The sequence below is a fragment of the Equus przewalskii genome, chromosome 4, assembly GCF_037783145.1.
Source record: "Equus przewalskii isolate Varuska chromosome 4, EquPr2, whole genome shotgun sequence".
Classification (NCBI taxonomy): Eukaryota; Metazoa; Chordata; class Mammalia; order Perissodactyla; family Equidae; genus Equus; species Equus przewalskii.
Window position 1 is genome coordinate 44837429 of NC_091834.1, and position 27977 is coordinate 44865405.

Here is a 27977-nt window from a genome sequence, read left to right on the forward strand (position 1 = left end):
ATCCACCATCTACAAAAGAATGTGGGCGTATTGACTCTATTTCTTTAGCCAGCTGTGGCCAGCAGACAGCTGAGGAAAGCTCATGAGAAATGATGCAAGCATCTGGCCGACAAATCGACACTTAGGATATTTCAGAAAGTTTTTTAATCTAAAAGACTGCTATTTATACATGAGAAGCTGTAATTTTATAAATGGATTCTGAATAACCTAAAAGTAGTATTACTTTAAATAGTGGGCAATTTACTCTTTTTTTGGTAAGGTTAAGATTAGACTTGCAATTTCACTGACTCACAAAGTCATAGCATGGGAATGGGCCCTCAGGAACCATGCAGAACACCAACTGAGTAGAAACCTTACAGTTACTGTCAAGATTGAGAGCTGTTTTATTCTATATGCACTATGCATAAATTCTTCCCCATGTTTCAGTATGAACTGATTTGTGGAACATGTCAAAATTAATTAACTTTCTGCCAAGAAAGATATATAGGATTTTATATCCACAATTTTAGGGATGGCTTTTGTTCAGGGTTCATTGGAATCACAAAACATGGAAGGCTTTTAGAAATTTTGCAGCTCCCTCCTTCTCTGGCTCATCACTGCCCATCCACCTCCCCACATTATTTATAGAAGAGAAAACTGAGTCCCAGAAAGTTTAAATGACTTATTCAACATTGTGTAGCCATGAATGCATAGGTTTCCCTATTCTTATTTAGTACTTATTTCTCCTGATTATTCATTACTTAAATTCCTCTCTTGTGGATTCAGCCAGTTTCCAGACATTTGTAAAGCCAGTAGCTTTATATTTAACGTTTATATCATCATTCTAGAGAGCAGTCCTTGAAGACAAGGATGGAGTAGTTAACAACTAGTATTCTAAGGTAAAGAAGGAATCAGGCAGGAAGATTGACTGTGTTGAAAAGAAATACAATTTTATGGTTAACAGATTCAATTTTGAAGATGAGAGGGTATGTCAAAAAGCATGAATTGAGAGAAAAAATAAGAAAGCCACTTGAGTATTATTCATTACTATCTGAAATGCTAAGGCTGAATTTATATAGAGACTTAAAAGGAAACATAAAACAAAATGAGAGAAAAATACTCCACAGTGTCAGTATTTCTAGGGGTTACTAGCTTATTCTCCTCTTGATGTTTTACCAGTTTTTTTTTAAGGCTTAACTTTTTTAAGAGCAGTTTTACGTTCGCAATACAATTGAGAGGAAGGTACAGAGATTTCCCTTATACTCCCTGCCCCCACACATGCTCCCCCATTATCAACATCACTCACTAGAATGGTACATTTTTTACCAAGAATGAACCACCACTGACACATCATAATCACTCCAAGTCTATAGTTTACATTATAGTTCACTCTTGTCGTCCATTCCATGGTTTGGACAAATGTATAATGGCATATATCTATCATTATAATATCATTTGGACTATTTTCACTGCTCTAAAAATTCTCTGTGCTCCCCCTATTCATCTCTCCCTCCTACCTAACACTTGGCAACACTGATTTTTTAAAGATTTTATTTTTTTCCTTTTTCTCCCCAAAGCCCCCCGGTACATAGTTGTATATTCTTCGTTGTGGGTCCTTCAAGTTGTGGCATGTGGGATGCTGCCTCAGCGTGGTTTGATGAGCAGTGCCATGTCCGCGCCCAGGATTCGAACTCATGAAACACTGGGCCGCCTGCAGTGGAGCACGCGAACTTAAACACTCGGCCACGGGGCCAGCCCCAATACTGATTTTTTAATGGTCTCAAGAGTTTTGCCTTTTCCAGAATGTCATATAGTTGGAATTATACAGTATGTAGTCTTTTCTTAGTTATATGCATTTAAGTTTCCTCCATGTCTCTTCATGGCTTGACAGCTCATTTCTTTTTAGCACTGAATAATATTCCATTGTCTGAATGTACCACAGTTCGTTATCCATTCATCTACTGAAGAATATCTTAGTTGCCTCCAAGTTTTGTCAATTATGAACAAAGCTGTTATAAACATCCATGTGTAGATTTTTATGTAGACATAAGTTTTCATCTCCTTTGGGTAAATACCAAGGAGCGTGATTGCTGGACCATATGGTAAGAGTATATTTAGTTTTATAGAAACTGCCAAACTGTCTTCCAAAGTGTCTGTACCATTTTACATTCCCACCAGCAATGAATGTAATTTCTTGTTGCTTCACGTCCTTGTCAGCATTTGGTGTTACTAGTGTTCTGGATTTTGGCCATTCTAATAGGTGAATAGTGGTATTTCATTGTTGTTTTAATTTGTGTTTCCCAGATGACATATGATGTGGAGCATCTTTTATATCCTTGCCATCTGAATTTCTTCTTTGGTGAGGTTAAGGTCTTTGGTCCATTCTTTTTTTCTTTTTTCTTTTGGTGAGGAAGATTGGCCCTGAGCTAACATCTATTGCCAATCTTCCTCTTTTTACTTGAGGAAGATTGTCCCTGAGCTAACATCTGTGTCAATCTTCCTCTTTTTTTTTGTATGTGGGATGCTGCCACAGCACTGTTTGATGAGCGGTATGTAGGTCTGCAATGGGATCTGAACCTGTGAACCCCAGGCTTCCAAAGCAGAGCATGTGAACCCAATCACTATGCCACTGGGCTAGGCCCTCTTTGGTCCATTTTTTAATAGGGTTGTTTATTTTCTTACTGTTGAGTTTTAAGCGTTCTTTGTATATTTTGGACAACAGTCCTTTATCAGATGTGTCTTTTGCAAATATTTTCTCCCAGTCTGTGGCTTGTCTTCTTTCTCTTGACATTGTCTTTTGTAGAGCAGAAATGTTTAATTTTAATGAAGTCCAGCTTATCAATTTTTTTCATAGTTTGTATTTTTTTTTTTATATCTAAAATGGCACCACCATACCCAAGGTCATCTAGGTTTTCTCCTATATTATCTTCTAGGAGTTTTATAATGATTTTACACTTTACATTTAGGTGTATGATCCATTTTGAGTTAATTTTTGTGAAGGATAAGGTCTGTGTCTAGATTCATGCTTTTGCATGTGGATGTCCAGGTCTTCCAGCACCACTTTTTGAAGAGACTATCCTTGCTCCACTGCATTGCCTTTGCTCCTTTGTCAAGATCAGTTGACTACATTCGTGGGCCCAGTTATTTTCTACCTTATGTATTTGTGCCTAAACTGTCTGTTGTATTGAGTTATCTACAAGCTGAATAGATCCACTTTTTTTAGCTTAGCCAACAGAAATCTGTTTTAAATCCTAATATTGTGTATTTCCTCAGGAATTTACTGGGCTGAATTTCCCACACTTCTTGGCAATGTTTCCATTGGATTTATAATTACAACTAATTGCCTTTGTCAGACAATACGACAAAACAAACCATGTTCAAAAGGAAGATATTTTCAAAAGTAGGCACTACTTCCACTGAATGTTTCTTGTACTACTTATAGCAGATTTCATAGTTCTTCTGAAACGTGTTGTACTTTTGATTTGTAGATTTACGTCTTTATTTCAGGAAGAAGTGAGCTGGGACAGCTAAAAGCTTTCCAGAAATGAGGGTGCCTCATAACAAAGCCTTTAGTCTAAGGCCCTGCCTGTTGCAATCTGGAGCTGTCTGCCTCCTCTACCCTCTTCTTCTCCACTTCACCTTTGACAGCCTCTCTCATCCAGATCAGGGAAGTGACATTCTGGCTTAATCACTCCTCCAGCTACTCTTCCCCTGTGATTCTGGGTGAGCAACTGGCTCTTAAGGGACCTTCCCCAGATCCTCTGTGGCTTGTCCATGCCCTGCTTCCCCAGATGGAGATAATCCAATGAAAAGACCCTTGAAAGGCCTTCCAGGATTGTGACCTAATAACTTTAAAGGAGTCTCTTTTATGCTTCCGGTCCAAGGTTCCTCCATCCTCTAGATCCATATTTTCATGTCTACACTTTCTTTTTTCATTTTCCATTCTCCTTTTTTTACTATAGATAGAAGTGTTTATTCCCTTTAATGATGTGTTTCTGGTTGATTTTAAGGCAGGAGAGTGGAGTAAAACTGGCTTTACTCCTTTATTCCTTCATGTTTCTTTAGAAGTCACATACTTCAATGGACTGAGGTTCGTATCCTCCAAAATTCATATGTTGAAATCCTAACCCCTAATGTGATGGTATTAGGAGGTGGGGCCTTTGGGAGGTAATCAGGTCACAAGAGTGGAGCCTTCATGAATGGGATTAGCATCCTTATAAAGGGACCCCAGAGAGCTCTCTCCCGCTCTGTGCACCAGGTGAGAATACAGTGAGAAGCCAGAGGTCTGCAACCAGGAACAGGGCTTTCAGCAGATGACGAATCTGCTGGTGCCTTGATCTTGGACTTTTCAGCATTCAGGATTATGAGAAATAAATTTCTGTTGTTTATAAGCCACCTAGTCACGGTACTCTGTTATAACAGACCGAACTGACTGAGACACATACCTAATTTAGTAGTAACTATATAATATTCCATACATGGAAGCACCATGATTTAACTAGTTCTTTATCAGTGGGATTTAAATTGTTTTCCTGTAACAAATCATGCTACAATGAGAGTTGCACATATATTTACGCACACAGAAATATTTTAGGAGAAATTCCTAGGAATAGAATCACTGCCAAACGGAGTGTGCATTTTAAATTTTGATAAATATTGTAAAATTATTTTTCGAATAGGTTGTACCAATTTTTGTCCCCACCAAGAATGTATAAGATTGTCTCTTTCCCCCAATCTCTTTAATATTAAATACTATTGTTGATAAAATAGGCAATCTCAGACTTCTATCCTTAGAAGTCTTGGCAAGCATCTGGAAAGTTAACTGATAAACAGCTCTCTACATCGATAAAAGATTTTCTCCAAATGATAAAGTGGCTTACTATGCCTAATTTGTTTGTGTAAACAATGTGGTTTATGGTGAAAATTTGCTTTCTTTCAGGGAGTTTGGAATTTTTGTACATACTAGGTAGAGGGTTCCTGTGTGATCAACCCACAATAAAAACTCAGGCACTGAGTCTCTAATTCGCTTCCCTAGCAGATAAAGCCTTGCACATATTGTCGAAATTCTGTTGAACGAATTTCAACAGCGTAAGCGTAGGCTGTGAAACTCCACATGGAGAGGACTCTCAAAGCTTGGAGCTAGTTTCCTCCGGACTGCTCCCCATGAACGTTTTCCTTTATGATTTTGCTTTGCATCCTTTCACGGTAATAAAACATGAATGTGACTCTCTGCGGAGTCTTGTGAGTCCTTCTTGTGAATCACCAAACCCGGGGGCTGTCTTGGTGATCCCTGACACACTATCAAACATTTTTATTTGATAATTTGATAGGTGAAAATGGGATTTAAAAATTTTTTATATTTCTTATTATTGAATATTAGCATTTTTTCTGTGACCTGATCTTGTCCTTTGCTGATTTTAACAGACTTTATTTTTTTGACCATTTATAGGTTCACAGCAAAATTGAGTGGAAAGCACAGAGAGTTGCCATATACTCCCTCCCCTGACACATGCACAGCCTCCCCCATTAACAAGATCACTCACTGGAATGGAACTTCTTTTTTTTTTTTTTTTTTTTTTTTTTTACCAAGGATGAACCTATTCTGATCACGCAAAGTCCATAATTCATATTACAGTTAACTCCTGATGTTGCACATTCTATGTGTTTGGGCAAAGTATAATGGCATATATCCAGCTTTATAATATCACATAGAACAGTTTCACTGCCCTAAAAGTCCTCTGTGGTCCCCTATTCATCTCTCTCTCCCACCCGATCTCTGGCAACACTGATTGATCTTTTTATTGTCTCCATAGTTTTGCCTTTTCCAGAGTGTCGTATAGTTGGAATTATACAGTATGAAGCCTTTTCTTTCTCTTAGCAATATGCATTTAAGTTTCCTCCATGGCTTTTCATGGCTTGACAGCTCATTTCGCTTTAGCACTGGATAATATCCCACTGACCGAATGTACTACAGTTTGTTTATCCACTCGTCTGTGAAGGCCATCCTGGTTGCCTCCAAGTTTTGTCAATTATGAATAAAGCTGTCTTAAACATCTATGTGTAGATTTTGTGTAGACATAAGCGTTCATCTACTTTCGGTAAATACCAATGAGAGTGACTGTTGGATTACATGATAAGAGTTTGTTTAGTTTTGTAAGAAGCCACCAAATTGTCTTCCAAAGTGCAGCATTTGGCATTCCCACTAGCAATGAGTGGGAGTTCCGATTGTTTCACATCCTTGCCAGCATTTGTGGTCGTCAGTGGTCCAGATTTTGGCTATTCTAATAGCTGCATAGTGGTATCTCCCTGTTGTTTTAATTTGCATTTCCTTGATGACCTATGACATGGAGCATCTCTTCATATGCTTATTCACCATCCATATATCTTCTTTGGTGAGGTTTATCTTAAGATTTTTGGCCCATTTTTTAATCTTTTCATTCTCTTGATCCTTTGCTGATTTTCAATCAGCTTTTGACCTTTTTCTTAATATGTAGGAATTCTTTATGCATTAAGAAAATTAGTTCTTTGTCAATTATACGCATTGCAAGCATTTTTTCTTATTTTGCTACTTGAATTTTAACTTCACTAACATTTTTTCCTGAGCAGCATTTTCTTTCTTAAAAATGTAATGAAATACATTGCTGTATGATTTCTGCATTCTGTGGTCTTAAGTGTCCTTCTTCAAGACTTTAAAAATTCTATCTTTCCTTCTAATATTTAAAAAAAAATTAAGTATTGAATATACCTAGACTTTGCTCTGTTGTAAAAAGTGACAAAGGGATCTCATCTTTTTTAAATTGTCATTATTCCTTTAAATGGCAAAGCAATTGCCCCTAAAACAGAAACAAATTAATTAAATTATATCTTTTCCTCTAAATTGGAAATGCTCCTTTACCATAGGCAACTTATTATAGGGTTTTGGGGATCTTCAGACTCTATTTTGTTTTTTCTGATTATTCATGTATTAACATAAATTCGTTATTATCACTATTATTTTCATAGAATAAAATGCATTTAATTATCTTGTGATGTTAGTGTTTTCTCTCTACTTTTATTTTTTTCAGAATTTTTCTGGCTTGTCTTATAGGTTATTTCCCCCTTGTAAATTTTACAGTAACAATGTAGGCACAGTTGCTATATTTACTACATGTTCTAGATAGGCACACATCTACCTTTTTACTTTTCCAAGTCTGATGTTTTGGGCAGAACTTTTATAGTTAAGCTTATTTATAGAATTTTTTTTTACTATTATAAGTGGGATATTTTAATCTTTTATTTCCATCATAATGTTTAGCTAATTGTTAGCATCTGGGAAACATACTGATTTTTGGCTATTATTTTTGTGTCCATTCACCCTATAACATTTTCAATTAATTCTCTTCAATTTTACTGTATTCAATCATATCATCTGGAAAAAAAATCTTAATTTTGCCATTTGCTTTCCAGTTTTCATTTCTTTCTCTTTTCAACTACAGTGACTAGCAGTTTCTGACCACTGTTAACTAACAGTGGAGCTAATGTCCTGTTCTGTCTTACTGTTGACTATAACGGAAATGCTTCTAATGTTTCACAATTTGAGCATAGTGTTGGCTCTCAGTTTGATGTTTCTTTGCCGGTCTCTACAGAAACTGTTCTAGGGCCAGCCCAGTGGCACAGCGGTTAAGTGCGCACGTTCCGCTTCTTGGCGGCCCATGGTTCACTGGTTCTGATCCCGGGTGTGGACAAGGCACCGCTTGGCACGCCATGCTGTGGTAGGTGTCCCGTGTATAAAGTAGAGGAAGATGGGCATGGATGTCAGCTCAGGGCCAGGCTTCCTCAGTGAAAAGAGGAGGATTGGCAGTAGTTAGCTCAGGGCCAGTCTTCCTCAGTGAAAAGAGGAGGACTGGTAGCAGTTAGCTCATGGCTAATCTTCCTCAAAAAAAATAAAATAAAATAAAAAATAAAAACTGTTCTATACCAGTTCTTCCATGAGGACATTATTTCAACCTCTTCTAGTAGAATATTGGCCCCGAGCAATTTCAATCCGTGGATTAAAGTCTTCCTTAATTTCAGGGAAGTCTTCTACTGTCTCTCTGTATTTTTGTTTTGTTTTGTTCCTTCCTGTTCTAACTTTTCTGGTCCTATCTTCAGAAACACCAGAATTTCATATAGTGATCTTCTTTGTTTGTTTCCATATTCATCATCTTTTAAAAATATTACAGTTTACTTGAATGTTTTCAATATCACCGACTCTTCATATCACAGAATATTTTCCCACTTTTTGTCACTTCTGAAACAAGAAAGTGAATTTCATTTCTTTTCTTGTTTTATAATTCTCTTCCATTTCTTTTTGGAGCTCAGCCAAATCACTTTTAAGCTCATTCAGTTTTCTTAACTCTTCTTTGAATACTGAAATTCTTTCTGTGTTTGGTTCAGAAAAGCCATCTTTCCTTTACTATCTTTGGTTTCTGGGAGACATGTTTGCCCATACTTTCATGCTCACTCCTGGCCTGGGGTAACACTCTATTCAAGGCTGGTTGAAATCACTGTTCACAGGAAAGCCTCCTGGGTCATGATGTGTGTGTAGTGATCTGGAATTCTCATCCACTGTCATCAAAACTTTAATCCCTCCGTCCATCAAACTGATAGTCTTTTCTTGGCAGCAATGGCATAATGAGTTTCCTTGTTTGGTCCTGTCTATTACGCCATTCTGTTTTCAAAGAGAACTCAAAGATACTTCGGCAGCCCTTTCACTAATGCAGACCATGCCATTCCAAGGAGGTTTCATTGACTTGGCTCCTCAGAAAGTTCAGGCTACTGCAACTTTGAGTGTTCATTAAAGCCGCAAAGACATAGTGCCCTTCTAAGTTTCCTCCCTCAGTTAGATCTAATTTCACCACATTGGTCAAATCTTCTCTATCAGTTGTGGTTTGGGACTGTGACTGTTTCCTATTGTCATAAAAGAATGGACTTTCATTTGTGTTTTTCATTCTTATTGATTTCGGTCTGTTTGAAAGCAAAGCGCAGAGTAGATCTGTCATCTTTAACTTGGAAGTTCTAGCAGTAATTCTGATAAAAGTATTTTTACTTGCCGATAAACTGCTTCCCCAAGATTCTTAGGTTTATTTAGCTAAATTCATTTAGGTATTGTAGTAGGATTTTTTAGCCTTATTAAATGATTTTTTAATCCTCTTACATGATAAAATTGTTTCTGAATTTGATATAAGATGAAACACTTTAAATTTAATCATCAAGTCCATGATTTATGGTCCTGTGCTTTGTTGGTGTTACCCATGTACTCTTCATTTTATTAGCTTCACTGATAATGGTGTAATGTTTGAGTAAAATGTATGTCAAAGTACTTGATTTTTATCTCTTCTTCACTAAAACTTTAACTTTCTTAAATATATTTATTCATATATATTCTCATATATAATTCTTAAGAGAAACAGTAATAACCAATTTGTTTAACATAAAGTTTAATCTATGCTCTAATAAGTTATAACATACACGCAACTATCATTTTACTGGAATAGATATGGTATTTCTATTAGAATGTAAGTATCAATGAATGATGTACAGATTTTTAAAATATTTGCTTATTTCAAAAGCTAGATAGGAATATGAGGCTCTATGAAGTGACAGGTACTATCCAATTATACTTTTAATTGAATAGTCAACAGTAAATTAAATGTCTACAGCATGTAAGCCCAGTGACAGCAGAAGACAACTTAAGTTGCCTTGGAGGCTCACTCAATTACTTCGTGGGAACTAAGTAACTAATATAACTAATACTTCAGGAGAAGAGATCAGGAAATTACCAGAATAAGGAGAGTCAGAAAAGAATAAAACTAACTGAACTGAAAACACACATGACACAATCAGAGGTGAACACACACATATACACACATTTAAGGAGTTGTGGGGAACCTGGAGAATGAAGGCAGGAGAGCAGGCAGTCTTTAGCAAGGCCAGGAACAGAGTTGGGCTGATGACTCCAGAATGGAGAAAGAGCAAATTACTGTATAGCTGAGAGAAAATACAACTGTGTAACAACAAAGAGGGAGGGGAGTAGTGAATATCCTAAAAATAGTGACCAGAACAATGTTATGCTGAAAGAAATTATTATCTTAGATGAATCAACTGCTTGTTCACTCATTTATTAAACCATATCTGCTCCAAGAAGGCTTTAAACCAGCTTTCAAAGTCCATAGACAGCAAAATCACTAGACAGAAATGAGCGAAGGAAAATAATGAGCTGAGAAAAAGATGAAGCCAGTAGGGTATCTGAGTAAACAACGTGCATGCCACGCAGTCCTATTTACGTGCCCAACAGCCAAAGTAAACAGGAAAACGTGATCTGTTACAAGATTTCCAGGGGCGGTGAGAAAAGCAATCCAGCTGCTCACCAGAAGCACATGGGTTGAGACGTCAATGAAATTCATCTCATGCGTTTTTAATCAAGAGAACAGACTGTGAGAGGAAGTAGATGACACTTTCAATGTCATTTCTACCATAAATATGATATAAAATTCTGAGTGATGTTACTATAATTTCTCTTAGTTCAGTCCAAATCATAACTGCATAAATATTTCAGAAAAAGCAATTATGCAAATGATCCAGATAAGCCACTCCCAGATGGTCTGGCTTATCTGAGAGCAAAATTTAGACTATCCAGAGAACATCATATTCTTTAGATAATCCTCAATGAATAATCCTCAATGAATATTTTCACAACAAATAAATCACACACGAGAAAGTCTTTCATAACAGTCATTATTTACCCAGAGATCATTTGACAAATAATTTCTGTACAGAAAATGAAGCCAATTAATTATGTTTTCTAAACTAGGCTACTCATGATTAAATATCTTCTACTCACCTTATTTTCTGCTGCTTCCCCTGTGCTTCTCTGGGGAGAGTTATTCCATTTTATAAAATGTTAAAGAGAATTATTCTTAGGTATAGCTCCCTGGGTAGCTGTTTAGATTTTGTTTATAGGGTAATTCTGAAAATGCTACAGACTTGGAGAGATTACAAGTGCACCTTATTCTCACTAAAATAAGTATCTGAATTCAAAATCTCAAAACTCCAGGCTCTAAGTAAGCTTTTTTCTATTATAGGCAGAAACAGCACTATTGACCTAAAGAAGTAGTATCACCTCATGGAGAATCACTCATGCTTTAGATTTTGATAGGAAAGTTTAAATTAACTCTAGTAGTATAGCGCCTAAACATGAGTGAAACAGAAATAATGCCCGGAAACCTACTAAAGCTTAACTGCCTTAAAGTGAAAAACGTTACACTTGGGGGTAGCTCGTACTAGGTTGTGTACCTATGAATTCCAGGACTTAGCACGGCATGTCTTAAGTACTCTCTAGCCCACAGTCTTGACAGATAGACACGCGTGGCTAAGGGTAATAAAATGTTACCTCAAATCAGCAGCTTTGCCCGTCTTGTTAGCACACATCACCTCTCTGGTCTGATATCCAATCTGTATGTCCCAGTATTTGTTCTCTTGTCGATTTTGTCTGTTTCTATTTCTCTTTTTCTTAATAAGTTCACGGGCCTCTGGATCCTTCACTCCTTTTCCTCGGTCCTTTTCCCGTTCTTTATTCTTCCCACGTCTCCTTGCTTGTCTGACTTGTCTTGAGTGGGGCATTGAGCACGTGCTCCAGGGACCCACGTGCAAGCTGTACATGCTCTCTTCAGCTTCACACGGATTGGACCGGCACACCTGAAACTCCGTCAGGTTTGGACAGCCAGAGCCTCCAAACTGGGGGGGCGCCACCACATGACGTGTCCGGTGCTGGAGGCCACTGCCGCAAGTCTTGGAGCATTCTGACCAGGCAGAAAACTCAGACACAATGCAATCTTGCTGGCAGGGGATGAGGCAGGCCTGCTCCAGGAGAGGCTTGGGCTCAAAGTACTCACAAATGATATCCTCTGCAGGAATATCTTTCTCTTTCTGGATGCATATTATCTCTCTCACCTGAATGCCTTCTTCTCCCTTAATGCACTCAAGGGGTTTCTCCAGGCTTTTCGAAATCACGGGCAGACACTGATTCCACGGTCCCAGCCTCCAGTCGTACAACTCCTTGTGCCAGTCACAAACTTTGAAACAATTTTGCTGGTTATTGGGTCTCTCAGCCTGCTTACAATTTGTATGTAATGTCGTCCATCCTTCCACATGAGCACACCACACGGCCCGGGTTTGAATGCCTCCTGGACCACATTCATCTCCCATGCATCGGCCCCACGGACCTACAAATAACACAAGAGTTAACAGTGCTACCAGAAGAAAACTACAAGTTATTTCACTTTCCAGAAAGACATTTCAAGATCTAGTACATTAACTTGCCTAAAGTGTCATAAAGTAGGTCTCTGTACACGATTGTTGGAAAGTAATGATCTGCACTCAGTGTTTCTGCAAAAGGGGAACTGTGTCACAGAGTCTAAATAAGGTAACTGCTGGGACAAGTTCACTGTGGGTCCCTTTGGGATTACTAAAAGTTGGCTTTTACTCATTTCCTTAACTTGAAGTAATTAGAGAACCCTTGCTCATAAAGGACATCAGAAATTAGTGACAGTGAAAACCCATTACTCCTGCCTCATAACCATCAAATCCACTCAGAAACTGGCAAAGAAAATGGACTCATGTGGACCCTGTAGGATTTTCTTTTCCTGAGCAATTAACTCTTTTGTAGAACGTGCTCCTGTCTACCTCATTTTATATTGTTGTCGACACTGTGACTGGAAGAGTCTGATAGTTGAATATGTGTGTGCTGACAGAAGTGTCTGCCTTCTGGCAACAAAAGCTTGGAAGTGAAAAATCTTCATTTAAGCACATTCTGTCTTAAATTTAGCAAAAAATTTATTTTCCTCATCTCCCCAGTGAAGTACAAAGAGGGGTAAGAGAATTAAAATTTAATTAAAAGACTTCTGCAATTTTCTAAATGTTGAAGGGCTATTTGAACTTTTACTTATTCATTTTCTAAATATGAACTATTTGGTATTATAGAGCTGTTTTATGGGATACTTAAGTCAGTGGCTTGAATATGGAATGGGGGTTTTTACCTTAGAATCCTTCTTAGCATAGATTGAAATCCACTTATATTTGCATACATTATTTCTTTTTTTAAGGTAGATAATAGTATTTTCAGTGCTTTAACAGACAAATCTGAATTTATGAAATTGAGAATTATATTATTTTGGAATTTTAAAGAAACAGTGATCATACAATTAGATGATTTTCAAACTGTGGTCCACGAAATTTGAGGAATTATTTGACGTAGCCTAGAGCCATCTTCAACAGGTTGTGTGGGAAGGTGAGGGCCAGCATATAGAGCTGGACTCCAGGGTCCCCCAACCCCACCCCACTGCCCTCCTCCTTCATTGCTGCTTCTATAAGAGACACTCCATTATTATTATTTATTTTTATGCATGTTGAGATTATGCATTAGATTTTGTCTGACAAGAGGCTTCTGCTGCTGAAAAGTGAAAACCACCAACCTAGGCCAGCAGATTCACTCTATGGATGAGAAAAACATGTGACAAGAAGGGGAAGTGATGTGCCAGGTTCACATCTTGAATGAAGAACAAAACCATCCTGGATTTCAGATTTCTGTTCTGACTTTTAGTTTTATGATTTATCCGAGATTTTGGAACTTGAGATTTAGATACTCCTATACAAAACGATTAATCTACAAAGAATGACATTTGAAGAATGTGCTTATACTTAATTTAAACGTTTAATTTTGTTTAACTAGGAAGATGTTTACATTTTGATGATGAGAACCTCATTACAAAAATAATGGAGTTGCAAATAGAAAAGAGATTGACTGAAAATATTGTGCTAATTAATCCTTAATTGAATGAAAATAAGAATTGAATCTTAACCATAGCCATGTCATTACTTCATGAAGTTCATATATAAAGAGTTACAAGGGACTTAAAATAAATTTAGGGAAACAGTCTTCCCAGAGTGCTGATGTCAAAACTTTATGAACTAAGAAACTCAGTGAGTTCGTTACATCTGTCAACATGCAATACCTGATATTTTAGTCATTTTCCACTTGTCAAAGGAAAATATACATTCATAAATCTGCTGATGCTTTCTTAGAGATTACCTTAAATATTCAGTTTGGGAATCACAGAACCTAGGACAATTCTCAATAAGGAAACTTAGCAATATGTATAACATTTTAGAATTAATTTCATACATCTTTGGTATTTATTCCTTTCCCCCACTGTGCTTGAACAAAACAATAATCCTTATTTTCCACCCTAAACACAGCATATAAAGATATGTTTAGACTGGACCATTAAGTTAGGAGTAAGCTATATGCCGTTGAGTCTAAATTTCAAAGTACAAGAGTCTTGCATTAAACCAGAGTATAAACCCCAGATGTAATTCAGGAGAACTTCTTGGTATTTTATTACTTTCCAACCTTTGATATTATTTATCTTTGATATTATATATTATATGTAATATATATTTTATAATATGTCATATAATATGTTATATATTTTACATATGTATTATAATAGATCTTTGATACTATATAATATTATGTTATATATAATACAATTATATATCATAATATAATATCTTTGGTATTATATATTATCTTTGATGTTAATTAGGAAATTAGACTGATGAATCAGATCAGGACTATTTAAAAAGTTAGTCTTTTATCCTCAAAGTAAAAATAAAATGTTTTATAGCAAAGTTATAAATTTGGCACATAAAAATATTTAATTGTACTTTTTAGGTAGATTGCACTATTATTAAAGGGTATATTTAACTAATTGATGAAAATTAATATTTTATTAAAGAAATCTGAGTACACAAAATGAGATTTGACTTCAAGTCTGCCTGTTGTTGCTGAGTAAGGAAAACACACATACCAAAAACAAACCCCCAAAACTATGAAGCACAACTATATAAGACTAGCTAACTAAGAAGTTTGAAAATTACCCCAGATAAGATAAAGACCGGGGAAGATATTAAACTCTTATAAACTAAATTTTAGCAAAATTCCTGGTTTACTTCTAAGTTTTTCAAAAATAAAAGTGAACGATGGTTACTTTGAAAATGACTCGTGGTTTACCGACATCCAATTAGGGAGAGTTCCCTTCCTATACACTCAGAGAACACCCCGCATGTTTGTCAGATGCTTATCACAATTTCAATTAGTTTACTGAGTAATTGTTCGCCAAATATCTGTTCATCACATTACACTGACTCCATGGCCCCTTAAGGACAGAACGTTGCCTGTCTTCTGCAACATTTGGCTTGATCATGTCTTTTCATTTCCATTGCTGGCTTTCAAATGAATTTCCTCAGTTTATGCTGTTCAGAAAAGAGAGAATTTAGTTTATAGATCTTAATATCCAAGACATTACATGGTTGATGTCAATGCCAACAGATAGAAAGAACTGAGTTCAAGAAAACCTCTACACTATTTCATATACTTTGATAATGAGTAAGCATTTCTAAAATTTACTTATATAAACTAGGAAAAGTATGCATTCTAAATACACATACAATTCAATTTCTTTTCTAAAAATATTATCATAAATTCCTATAAGCAGCTATTCATAGATAAGACTGTGGGGTTTATTTTTTTCAAAGTACGTTTGCAGTGAGGATCAGAAGATAGGACATCCTGAGAAAATTCCATGGAGATCTATAAAAATACCCACTAGGCTAAAGGAAAATAAAATGCATGAAGGCACCAGTGAAAGCAGAAGTAGCAATATAATTACAAGTGAACCTACAGAAAACTCATTCACTTTGCAGGCTTTGACTGCTGTCTTATCTTTTCATTGCACCTTGGGTACTGCATGTGTGTCCAATTAACAGACCTCTTGAAAAATCAGATCTTCACCACTGTACACCCGAGGAAGGGCTGTCTACTTCTGTCCTCCAAGCTGTCTCAAAATAATCGCAAACTGAACAGAAAGGGGACCACATTTAAGACTGCTCTTGACAGCTAAGAATCGTTAGCCCAATTAGCTACCATGTTTCAACCCGTACAATTGTTTTAGAATGTAATTTGAAAGCACAATGTGCAAACTCTATCAAGGAAAACAAGAAGTCCTCTCCCAAGTACAATATAAAAATGTGATTTTTAACTCATACATCTCCTCATAGATGTTAAATTGTCGCCCCATGTCTCATATCACTAAGAGGGGGAAGTGGTGGCATTGGAAACGTGGTGCGTGTGTGTGTGTGTGTATGTATGTGTGTCTGCTTTTTAACAAAAACAGAACTTCCATTGGGTTGAAACTTGCTTCTTTATTGTTCTTGTTCATAATTACACAAAGGGAACTTGGAATCTAATTGTGCAAAACAAAGGATAGGCAGCTTTCTACTTAAGGCCTTAGATAATATCCCTTTGTGAATGGAAACGTACTCTTGCATACAGATTTGTGGAACTGTGTTCATTCAGTATCATGCAAAACACTTCCAGGATGTAGGTCAATAAATACATGTAGAACATTAGCTTGACAGATTTTATGTAAATAGAGACAGAAATACTGGATGTCTTGTTCCACTAAAAAGAAGTTAAAACAACTGTTTACACACCCAAAATATTTATGTAATTGATAGACTCACAATACAAATATTTTCATTTGGAATTGATGCAAAATTGTTACAACTACTTTAAATGAATGCTACTTGGCTGAGATTTCCATAGACTAGTGCTTTAAGGATAATTCTTAACCAACTTTCCAAAAATGTTGATAAAATAATGAATTTATTTTTATTCCTGCTAAAGAGGATTTTATAACATGCCTATTCTTCACATGTCATTCAAAACTCTCTCTTTATTTCAGTCTACAAAAGGCGGCTTTTTAAATTTAAAATTAGTATTTTGCCCACCATATTCAACACTGGCTTCTTCTAAGATTGTTTTTTATATGTCAAGGACATAAGAACAATAAGAGGTTGAGTCTATAAAAGGCCACATTATTGACAGGTGGCTAGCAACTGTTCCAAGGAGCCTTATAAAAGATAAACACTATAAAAGGAGCATGAAAAAATTATGCAAACGACTTTCTGTCCTTGTTTGCTATAAAACTCTCAAATGAGCCAGTTTCTTGTTTGACTAAATGTGTTTGCATCCTTCAGATCAGACACTAGTGCATTTTCCCTCCTGGATTTGGTTATGGAACAGTATGTCCTAGTTTACCAAGATCAAGGAGTGCACAAACAGCTTAGTAACACACTAAATGCTGTCTTACGAATGCTGCACAGTATCCTATTTTAAAATTCACAGAATTAAAAAAAAGCTGTGTTTTTACTCAGTGTAGAGAAAATTAGAAATTACTTCTAATTAAAAGGAAAGAAAATTCCTCATAAATCCCAGAAACTAGAGGTAACTAGTCTATATTTTGTTACCTTCCTATTAGGCACTTAAAAATATATTTACATAAATTTGGGGTCATGCTACAAATTGTTTCATAGTTTGTTTTATTTCACAATATACTACAAAAATGATTCCATTTCAATAGATGGGGGGCCCTCATACATACATACATATATATATACATACACATACATACATACAGTACAGACACATTACATACATGTGTACAGTACATACATACACGTGTACATACATACACACACAGATCGAACCTACTAGACAGTTAATGTCGTTTGTTCGTTATATTTACACAATTCAATCTATACTATGTTTGCAAAATACGTTGTATCGATTTGTAATGATCTGTCTAATTGATCTATTTGTGGAAATTTAGGTCTTTTTTCTAATCGTTGACAACATTATAAAGAATGCAGCAATGAACGTCTATTGTTGTACATTGGTCAGGTAATTTAGTCAAAAGTTTTGTAAATTTTCAAGCTTTTGACACAACTAGTATTGCAAAAATGCCTACCAAAATGTACCAGTTTGCCCTCTCACCAGCAATTTATATCTTTTTTCCTAATATCTACAGACTGCTATTTCTCCAGATTTGGGCTTCTATTGGGGGAATCTTATGTGCTTATTTCCTCAGAGGATCCATCCTTTCACTATTTTTTTTTTAAAGATTTTATTTTTTTCCTTTTTCTCCCCAAAGCCCCCCAGTACCTAGCTGTATATTCTTCGTTGTGGGTCCTTCTAGTTGTGGCATGTGGGACGGTGCCTCAGCGTGGCTTGATGAGCAGTGCCGTATCCGCGCCCAGGATTCGAACCAACAAAACACTGGGCCATCTGCAGTGGAGTGTGCGAATTTAACCACTCGGCCATGGGGTCAGCCCCTTTCCTTTCACTATTTTGACTATAAAGGTAGTCTTTATTCCCTGAAATCCAATCCCTTGTGTACTGTGGTCCCCAGAAAGTCCTCAAAGCTTCTGGAAGATTGATTATATCCTTCTCTTTTCTCAACTGAAACATAAATTTGCTTATTTTGTACTAATTTGGTCATTTCAAAGGATTTTTGCTGTGGGCACAAGCAAATACATGGACTTAAATGTCTGTCTTGAAATAGTCCCATAGATGGGTAACCCAAATGCCTGGCATACTGTGCCATTCAATATCATACTAGTTGATTTAATTATAAGTATGCGCTCTGTCTAGAAACCCCTTTGTATAGACTTACGAAAACAAGAACAATAAAATTTTGAATATTTACTGACCTAAAATAGATTAAAATGTCTTTTTAAAGAAAAAAGGAGAGCTCACAGCTTCTTTGAGTTGAATTTTAATTTAATTTAGTTTAAATTTAAAATAGAACTCTCAAATGACAAATCAGTTTGGTCGATAAGGAGAGATCACTGTGAAGTCAAACTGAGCTTTCATCTTCAATAAGTAATTAAAATTTAATAAGAAACTATAGAAGAATATCAAATTAAATGTACACAATTAGAACAAGTTCCTTAAATCTGAAGAGACAATGAATGAGGAATGGGGGACTAGGATAGTTGATATTACAGTTGCCAGATATAGTAATCTATTTTCAGGCCCTATCATGTTTGATCTCTCTTAAGAAAATTACTTAACCTCTTTGAGTCCTGGTCCCCCTATTTGTAAAATATAATATGATATGAATTATGTCATTAATTTCCATTGTCTCATAACACTTTTTGAACCATAACCTAAGTATCAATATTATGAGAAATATTTGCGACAAAGTTGTGAAATGATTTTTTCTCACACAAAAATTGTAAGTGACTTAATATTTTAAAGTCTCCATGTATCAGTGATGATTTCTTTAGGCTAGACTCCATTGAAGTGAAAAACTGAGTCAAAGGGAGATGACAGTTTTTTTTTTTTTTTTTTAAAGATTTTATTTTTTCCTTTTTTCTCCCCAATGCCCCCCGGTACATAGTTGTGTATTCTTCGTTGTGGGTTCTTCTAGTTGTGGCATGTGGGACGCTGCCTCAGCGTGGTCTGATGAGCAGTGCCATGTCCGCGCCCAGGATTCGAACTAACGAAACACTGGGCCGCCAGCAGCGGAGCGCGCGAACTTAACCACTCGGCCACGGGGCCAGCCCCTGGGAGATGACAGTTTTAAGATTTTCAAATACATGTTGCCCAACTGATTTTTCAGAGAAACTTATAGAAATCTACATCGTATTACTGCATCCTCATCTGCATTGTCATTATAATTTTTTTGTTAATTTGATAAATACAAACCCACTGTCATTTTAATTGAATTCTCATTACCTATGAATTGAACATAATTATTTCCTTTTCTGTGAATTATTTGTTCAATTAGTTTATTTTCCAGCAGTATTATGCACTTTTCTTTTTATCTCAATGTATTTATTTGATGATATTAATATTTTCTATGCCCTTTAAAATGTATCTTCTTCCAGTTTATTTTTCTTTAGTTTATGATGTTTTCCATGTTTTTGATATGCAGGCTTTTCGATAACACAATCTTATGTTTCTTCCATTGCTTTGAGGCTGAAAGTATTTTCAAGTAGAGAGATAAATATACATTATCATTTACAAAATAATACAAAAATTTTGTCCTCTTTATAGATTTATTTAAAACATGTATGTTAAAACTATTAGGAATTTATTTTTAGTATGTTTAAAGGCAAACTTCTGAACATTTTATTTTCTACGTAGTTAGGTAATTTTACCATTAATACACAAAACTATCCCTGGTAAAGGCATCATTAGCATCAAAACATGGCGATGAGAAGTGCTTAAACACCGCATCCCTAGATTATATTGCTTTATTTTCTTGTTACATTTTATTTATTATTTGTATAACGTACAGTGTACTTTCACATATATGATCTCATTTGATTTTTGCATTGTGTAAGACATGAAAAGCAAACAAGATTGTTCGCCACCTAGTAGGTTTAATCTTTTTAGACGTGAGAAAATTATAGGGCCATAAACCCCGCAAATATTTCTATTGTTTCATTGAATGCAGTCAAGCATCCAAAAAAAGAAAAGTTATATTAGCTATATTTGAACAACCCACATAGAGAATTCATGTTACCATAATGAAGAGACCCTAACTTTTGAGTAATGTCTCATGCAAATATTGGGATGCCCAAACTAATTTCTAAGGGAAAAGTATTCTTCAAGATGACAAATTACAAGTCAATGTTTTCCTTTCAAGCCTATAAAATTTTTAGAGCTTTGACTATAAAACAACAAAATGTTATACTAATAGCCTTAATGCATATGAAAATGAAGAAGATCTATTTGAGCAGTTGCAGTGCCATTCTACAAAACCACCTAACTACTCCCCCAGCCCTAAAACAGTGACAACAACCAAAGTAACGCAAGTTAAACCTGAGAGGGAAATGGGATTTTTTTAATTATACATGTGACTGGCAGCAGCACATTTATGGAATAAGGATAGAAATTGTTGATCATAACAAATATGTAAACTCAACAGCCTTGAAGATATGCCAAATCATTAATACAGTCTTTCATACACTGCTTTAGATAATGAATTTAGGGTAGCAACATCAAATCTATTAAGTGTATTTGCTGTCATTGTTTGAAATAGGTTCTGTCTTATCATTGACGTCGAGGCACAGCACTGAGAGCTATATAACAATTCCCTCCAAAATGAGAAACGCACAAAACGTTCTAACCGGATCAAACTACTGGTCTTTGGTTACAATTGTCTCAAAATGAGCTACCTTTGAAGAGTGTCCATATTCAACAGCTGGAACTAAATGGCTCTAAGGAAGCCAAGTCAATAGGGTCTTATCACTTATAATCCTTACTTCACCCCAGGGAATTCTGATAAAATAGTAAGTGAAGTCTCCATATAGCCAGTCAAATTTAAAAGCATGCTGTCCTGTCCTGAATTATCCCCAAAGCAGAATTTGAGACACAAGCTTGTATGCAAGTGGTTTATTTCAGAAGTGATTCCATGAAAACCTCTATACAAAAGAGGGAGGTGTGATGGAAGTCTGGACAAAGTGTTTACATAATTTACTTCATCTCCTGGATCTATTTGGGCCTGATCCTAAATATTCCATTTCTATCTTGGATTTTTACTGTGTGCACCCAACCATTTTATTTGATGGGCTTCATAATAGCTAGCTTAGGGTAGGCAACTTCAGTCAAAGAGTTAGTTGGTGTCCAACATATAATATCTACTAGGACACAGTAGCAAGCCAGGATCTGGGGGGATGGGGGGGCACAGTGTGTGTTATGGCTTTTGTTTTCCCCTAAAGCTGAGTAATTCTCTGCTGCAGAAAGCATGACCTTGCTTCTAAACTTTAGGTGTCTATGCTGCAACTCTCCTATTGGGGCTAGCCAGAGATTCCACATAGCCATTTTATCTATCAGAAATCTGTCTAATAACATCAGCTTTTCTGGGCCATTATGATCTGACTAGTCTAGCAGCTTGCACCACAGCCTGGACCTGCCAGAGAGGTCTCCACTGTAGGAGTCATTCAAAATTGGCAGTCTTCCAAGTCAACCAATAAATGGGCAGTGGCAATGTTCCAAAGTGTTATATAAGCCACTTTCAGAATGCAAAGAGGCTGTGATAGCCAGCCTCCTAGATAGCCCCAAGGATCCCTGTTTCATGGTACTGATGCCTTGCTACAGTTCCCTCTAACTCTGAATAGAGTTGACCTGTGAAACCACTAGGATGCTATACAAATATCAGAAATATATTGTATGTAACATACAAATCTAGGTCAAAAAAGATATTGTGGCTTCTGACTTGCCTTTTCTGGGTTAATTCATTCTGGGAGAAGCCAGCTGTGATGTCATGAGGATACTCGAGCAGTCTTTTGAAAAAGAACTGAGCCCCCCTGCCAAAGGCCATGTGAGTGACCCATAATCTCCTCAGAAGCAGATGCCTGAACACCAGTCAAGCCTTCAGATGACTGCACGCCTGGCCAATACCTTGACTATAACCTCATGAGAGACACTGAGTCAAAACTACCTGTTTCCAAATTTCTGACACATGGAAGCTATGAGATAATAAATATTTATTGTTTATAATCTACTAAATTTTGAGGTAATTTGTGATGTAGCAATAGATACCTAACACGGAACATAGTACCTAGAAGAAGTGTGCTGCCATATCCAAAATCCTAAAATATGGGAGTGGCACACTGGAACTGGGAGTGGACAGAAGCTGGAAGGACAACGAGGAAGGTGTTAGTAAAAGTCAAGGGTGCTCTGAAAAGACTGTTAAAAGAAGCCTAACGATGGCTGCCAGTAAGGACTTAAAAAGAAGGAGACTGTTATTGGAAACTTGAGGAAAGGGGATTCTTGCCATATCACGGCAGAAAGTTTAGCAATACTGTCACCTACAGTAATGTATAAAGTAGAAAACAGACCTAATAAACTGGGTGACTTAACTAAGATTTCCAGTCAGAGTGCTGAGGGTGCCACCTGGTTTTTCTTATTAGGGTATCTCTAATACTTGCCACTTCTTCTTCACCAAATCCAACTAGCATGTCATGAATATAGTGGACCAGTGTGATTTCTGAGGAAGTCAAGACAATCAAGGTCCCTGCGGGACTACATTTTGACAAAAGGGACAAGTGTTAATTTGGCCCTGGATGAGGGAGTGAATGTGTCTGCTGTACATTCTCAAGTAACAGCAAACAGCTTTTGATCCTTTTTACTAACGGGAATTGAGAAAAACACCTTTGCTAGATTAGTATCTGCATACCAAGTGCCAAGCACTATGTTGATTGTTCCAGTTTAGATACCACATCTTTCATAATGGCTGCAGTTGGGCCTAACATTTGGTTAAGTTTACAGCAGCTTGCTGTCATATTCCATGATCCAGTTTTGTCCTACTTTTTATTCAGAGAAAATACAGGTCAATTGAACAGGAACATGATGCAGACAACCTCTCCGGCATCTTTTGAATGTTTGACATGGTACTAGTTTCTGGATTTCCTCCAAGGATGTTATGCTAGAGCGTAGCACAAAATGCTTCGCTTCCTATCGACAATTCATCTCAATCTAGCAAAAAGTCAGAGTCTTAGTAACTTAGTAACTCTCAGTACTAAGCTACTGTATGTCAGCCTGGAAGATGAGAAAGCAAGCTTTTATCCACTTGCTGCTATTCCCCATTGGTCAATAATGGCCCCATGATTATTAACATTAACTCTCTCACAATTTCAAGCTGTGTATGAGTGGGTGCTGCGTGGGTTTCTGCAGGCATCTTTCATTTCAGTGTCAGAGAAGCTCTGGACAGTAGCTTGCTCAGCCTATAGAAAGTTGCAGTCAGTTTGCTCCTGCAAGAATCTGGTTAAACCTGTGCAAAACTGGAAGTCACAGGAGTGACTTGAGGTGAAAGTGGAGTGAAAAGGATTTGAAATGGCAAATAAGTAGCATCACATAGTGGCCTGGCAAATAGTGAAGGTTTTTGTTTGTTTTGTTGTTTTGTTTTTCTTCTAAAAATGCCGAAACAAAAGTATTTTTCTATGAATGATATACCTGCAGGATGAAATTGCTAAAGGCTGAAGATGTCTGAATTTTTATCACATTTATTTATTTATTCAACAGATATTTAGTGTGGGCATACAATGTGCTTGGTGCTGTTATAGGCAAGCAAAATAGATATGTATTAACACAAGAAAGCACAATAAAAGGTGGAAACAACCCAAATATCCAGCAGTAGATGAATGCATAAACAAAATGTGGTATATATATACAATGGAATATTATTCGACCTTAAAAAAAGAATAAAACTCTGATATGTGCTACAACATGGATGAGCCTTAAAAACTTACGCTAAGTGAAATAAGCCAGACTAAAAGATCAAATATTGTATTATCCCAATTATATGAGGTACGTAGAATGGCAAAATTCATAGAAACCTAAAGTAGACTGTTAGGAGGGGCTGAGGGGAGAGCGGATGGGCAATTATTCTTTGACGGGTGCAGGGTTTCAATTTGGGATGATGAAAAAGTTCAGGAGAGGGATAAATGGTGAAGGTTACACAACAATGTGAGTGTACTTAGTGCACTGAATTGTTCACTTAAAAATGGTAAAATGACAAATTTTATATATATTTTACCGCAATAAAAAAAATATAACACTACAACAAACTTTAGCCATCACTTTTTAATATTCACTTCTATAGTCCTATGAAACTTAGAGAAACTTTCTGGATATAGCAACATGGTGCCAAGGTCCCAGAAAGTTACTGTCAAGTTCAAAGCCTTGGGCAATTCTTAAATTCCTTAGACCTAGAAGCAATTTATCTGAGACCTTCAAGCAGAAATGGAGAGCTAATTATAGATATGATAGACTTTTCTTTGTCTTATTAAATACTGAAAAAAGAAAGAGTAGCTCAGAGATGCCACCATTATCATCTTAGGTCTAGTGCCTACATATTAAATAGGTAGTTATCATTTCAAATAATATATTCCAAGTTCTTCTGATGGATGATGTTATGCTGTTAACTGCATACCTCAATAATTATATTACAGTTTTAGCCAATAACGTGAGATTGTGGCTATGATCTTCACATGATGGAAAATGAAGATGAAGTGGGAGTAACAACATTTTGACATCTGTGCTGTTTTTATTGCACACTTAGAAATATATTTTATTCCTTGATTCTTTGAGACATTTTTACCCATACTCTGGTTAACAAATATATACATATCTGTTACTTTTTGTTTTTTATAAAGCTTATTTTTAGGCATACGATAATGGCTCAACACAAGGTTGACATAAGATAAGCCATATTGTAGAAAAGAAACCATACTGTAACTGAATGACCTGATTAACCAACCTAACTGGATCTCCACTCTCCAGGAGATACATACCCTCTGCAGATTTTTATGGCCTCTCCCAGCTGTGATAAGTCAATAACTTTGTTCTTTTGAGCTCTTTAGGAATGTGATGACCCCCAGGCAGAGAGTCTATGCTGATAGCCACCATCAATGACAAATGAAATATCTGGGTATAGGGCATTGCTCCAGTTGCTGATGTACATTCAGTAAAACAAAAGATTATCCAAAACTAAGACCAGATGTCTGCCCCTACCCTGAGATCAGATGGATGCCCCGACTCAGAGAGCAGCTGCCTCCCCCCACCCAGAGACCAGCCCTCTATATAACTGGCCTGTAGTCTTTGTTCTGTAAGATGGTTCTTTTGGGCATTAGTTGGCCATCTTTCCCTTTGCTAGCAAGCTATAATAAAGTCTCTTTCTCTCCTCCCACCTTGCTTCTCAACTATTAATATGTCTTGAGGCGGACAGATGATCCCCCTGGGGCAGTAACATACATATTACATTTTAGTACTACCTTGCATATAATAAACTACTCCTCTAAAACAGGAGCAAAGTAGACTTTTTCCCCCTAATATTATATAAGCATTAATAAGGCTCAGAAAAAAAAGAATGTTAATTTCTTCCTTTCTAGGTCTGGGGAAGGACTGGCTTCATTACAAGCAATTATCAAGGATTAAAATAATTTCAGTTTTTATCTTCTTACTTAAAAAGACTACTGTTACACACTTAGGAAAGTGAGAAACATGACTTCTTTACAAGAGACTGTAAAGCCTTCCTTCATGGTTACCTTAATCAATGACCATATGCATTGCTGTATATTTTTATCATTTCCATATAATTTCTATCTCACTAAATGCTATAACTATATAGAGTTAGAAAAGCAAGCAATTCAAATACCTGAAACATTAAGTTTCCAACACACTAATTGGTATGTATATGAATGTAAATGTAAAGTCTACGGAAATATACTTTTTAAATACAAATGGTTTTTGCTACCAAAATACTTCATCTAAAAGTGAATACTTCATCAGAGGGCAAGTTAATCCTTCCAAACTCCACATCCAAGGAAGCTGAGTGTATGATTTAGGGTAGTAATTTGCAACCTTAGTGACTTAGAACTGTGTATTAGACCTTAGACTGTTATTCCTCTCGTGGGTAAAAAGTGAATTTTGTAAAGTTAAACATGAGCTCAAAATTATAAGATAGTAGGAAAAGTCATCATTAGGTAATCAGTTAAAAATCTAAATGTAAATACTTCAATTTCCCAAAAAGTGAACTGAGGAATACCTTAATTTTTTCAGTAGGATCTTCCCAACTTTGATAATAAAATGTAACCCATAAACATGCACAAATTTCTTAAGAATTAGATTATTCGATCAGTATTTTTCATATAATAATTTTAGTTTGGAAAATATGGCATATGTAAGAAAGTCCTAAATTAAGTTATAAAATGCAAAGCTGTAACTTGATTTAATCAAAGTTGAGAATTTATAATTCTTATGAAAAGCATGTCCTCTATTAATAAAATTATATAATCATTTTTGGGGGGGGCAGTGTGGCAGACTGGCCCTGAGCTAACATCTGTGCCAATCTTCCCCACTTTGCATGTGGGACACCACCACAGCACGGCTCGATGAGCGGTGTGTAGGTCTGCTCCTGGGATCTGAACCTGCAAACCCTGGGCTGCCAAAGCAGAGCATGAGAACTTAACCACTATGCCACCGGGCCAGCCCTCAGGCAATTAGTTTTATCTTCAAAAAAATCTCACCAATAAAGCAGTGTTGAAGATGTTAACTGTTCTTTAATAACTGTGGATACTTCATCTTTAACCAGGAGAAATTTCTTTTAGCCTGAAACAAGATCTTATTCAAAATTAGGGAGTCAGAAATGAACATCCATTTTTCGACTTTTGTTTCTACACACATTTGTTCTGCATTTGGGTATAAATTTCTCCTTGGATATTAAATTTCTATGGCTGACAAATTCCACAAGTATTAAATAGCCATAATTTAAAAATCACACTATATTAATAACAGTTTATGAGGCGAATCTATACTTTAAGACACATCATTAGTCTTTTTGAAGGCACATGTAGATGTAATATTTCTTTTGCTTGATTAAAAATCAGAGTAAGGTTGCATTTTAAAAACATAATATATATCTATTGAAATTAACTCAGGGCATTAATACACATGGTTTCACTGAGTAAATGGTTACGATAGAAAATTAAGGCAGATGATTAGACGAGGAGTAGGGAAGCTGACAGTTGCACATTCATGGAAACTGTAAAATTTAAAATTGAAGGACACCATAGTGATAAGTAGTGCAACATTTTTCTTTTTTTTTTTTGAGGAAGATTAGCCCTGAGCTAACTACTGCCAGTCCTCCTCTTTTTGCTGAGGAAGCCTGGCCCTGAGCTAACATCCGTGTCCATCTTCCTCTACTTTTTATATGTTGGACGCCTACCACAGCATGGCATGCCAAGCTGTGCCATGTCCGCACCCGGGATCCAAGCTGGCGACTCCGGGCTGCTAAGAAGCAGAACGTGTGAACTTAACCGTTGTGCCACCAGGCCGGCCCCCAGTGCAACATTTTATAGCCAAGATCTTAAGACCATCAGAAGTTAAATGGAGATGATATAGCTATCCAAGCCATGATCAGCAGCCAGGTGTCCTGACTTCCCAGCTCAGTACTCTCACATGCTACCTCAGGAGACTTTAATTCAGATGAACAGCCCACAGTGGAACCCTATTTCTCCAACTCTACTTAGTAAATTACCAAAGTAACCTCAGGCTCCATAAACAA

At 36.5% G+C, this 27977-nt stretch overlaps 1 protein-coding gene and 1 long non-coding RNA gene across 6 annotated transcripts in view; one reads left to right on the top strand and one right to left on the bottom strand.

Annotated features, from left to right (window-relative positions):
• Positions 1-27977, bottom strand: part of THSD7A (thrombospondin type 1 domain containing 7A) — a 676621-nt gene that overhangs the window by 235855 nt on the left and 412789 nt on the right. For all 5 annotated transcript variants that reach the window (XM_070615793.1, XM_070615794.1, XM_070615795.1 and 2 more), the window contains one exon: positions 11390-12221. In XM_070615793.1, the coding sequence (XP_070471894.1) occupies positions 11390-12221 (832 nt within the window). The remainder of the gene's footprint in view (positions 1-11389; positions 12222-27977) is intronic.
• The window catches only part of LOC139082805 (uncharacterized), a 49015-nt gene that overhangs the window by 4815 nt on the left and 16223 nt on the right, over positions 1-27977 (top strand). The gene's annotated exons all lie outside the window — the stretch shown is intronic.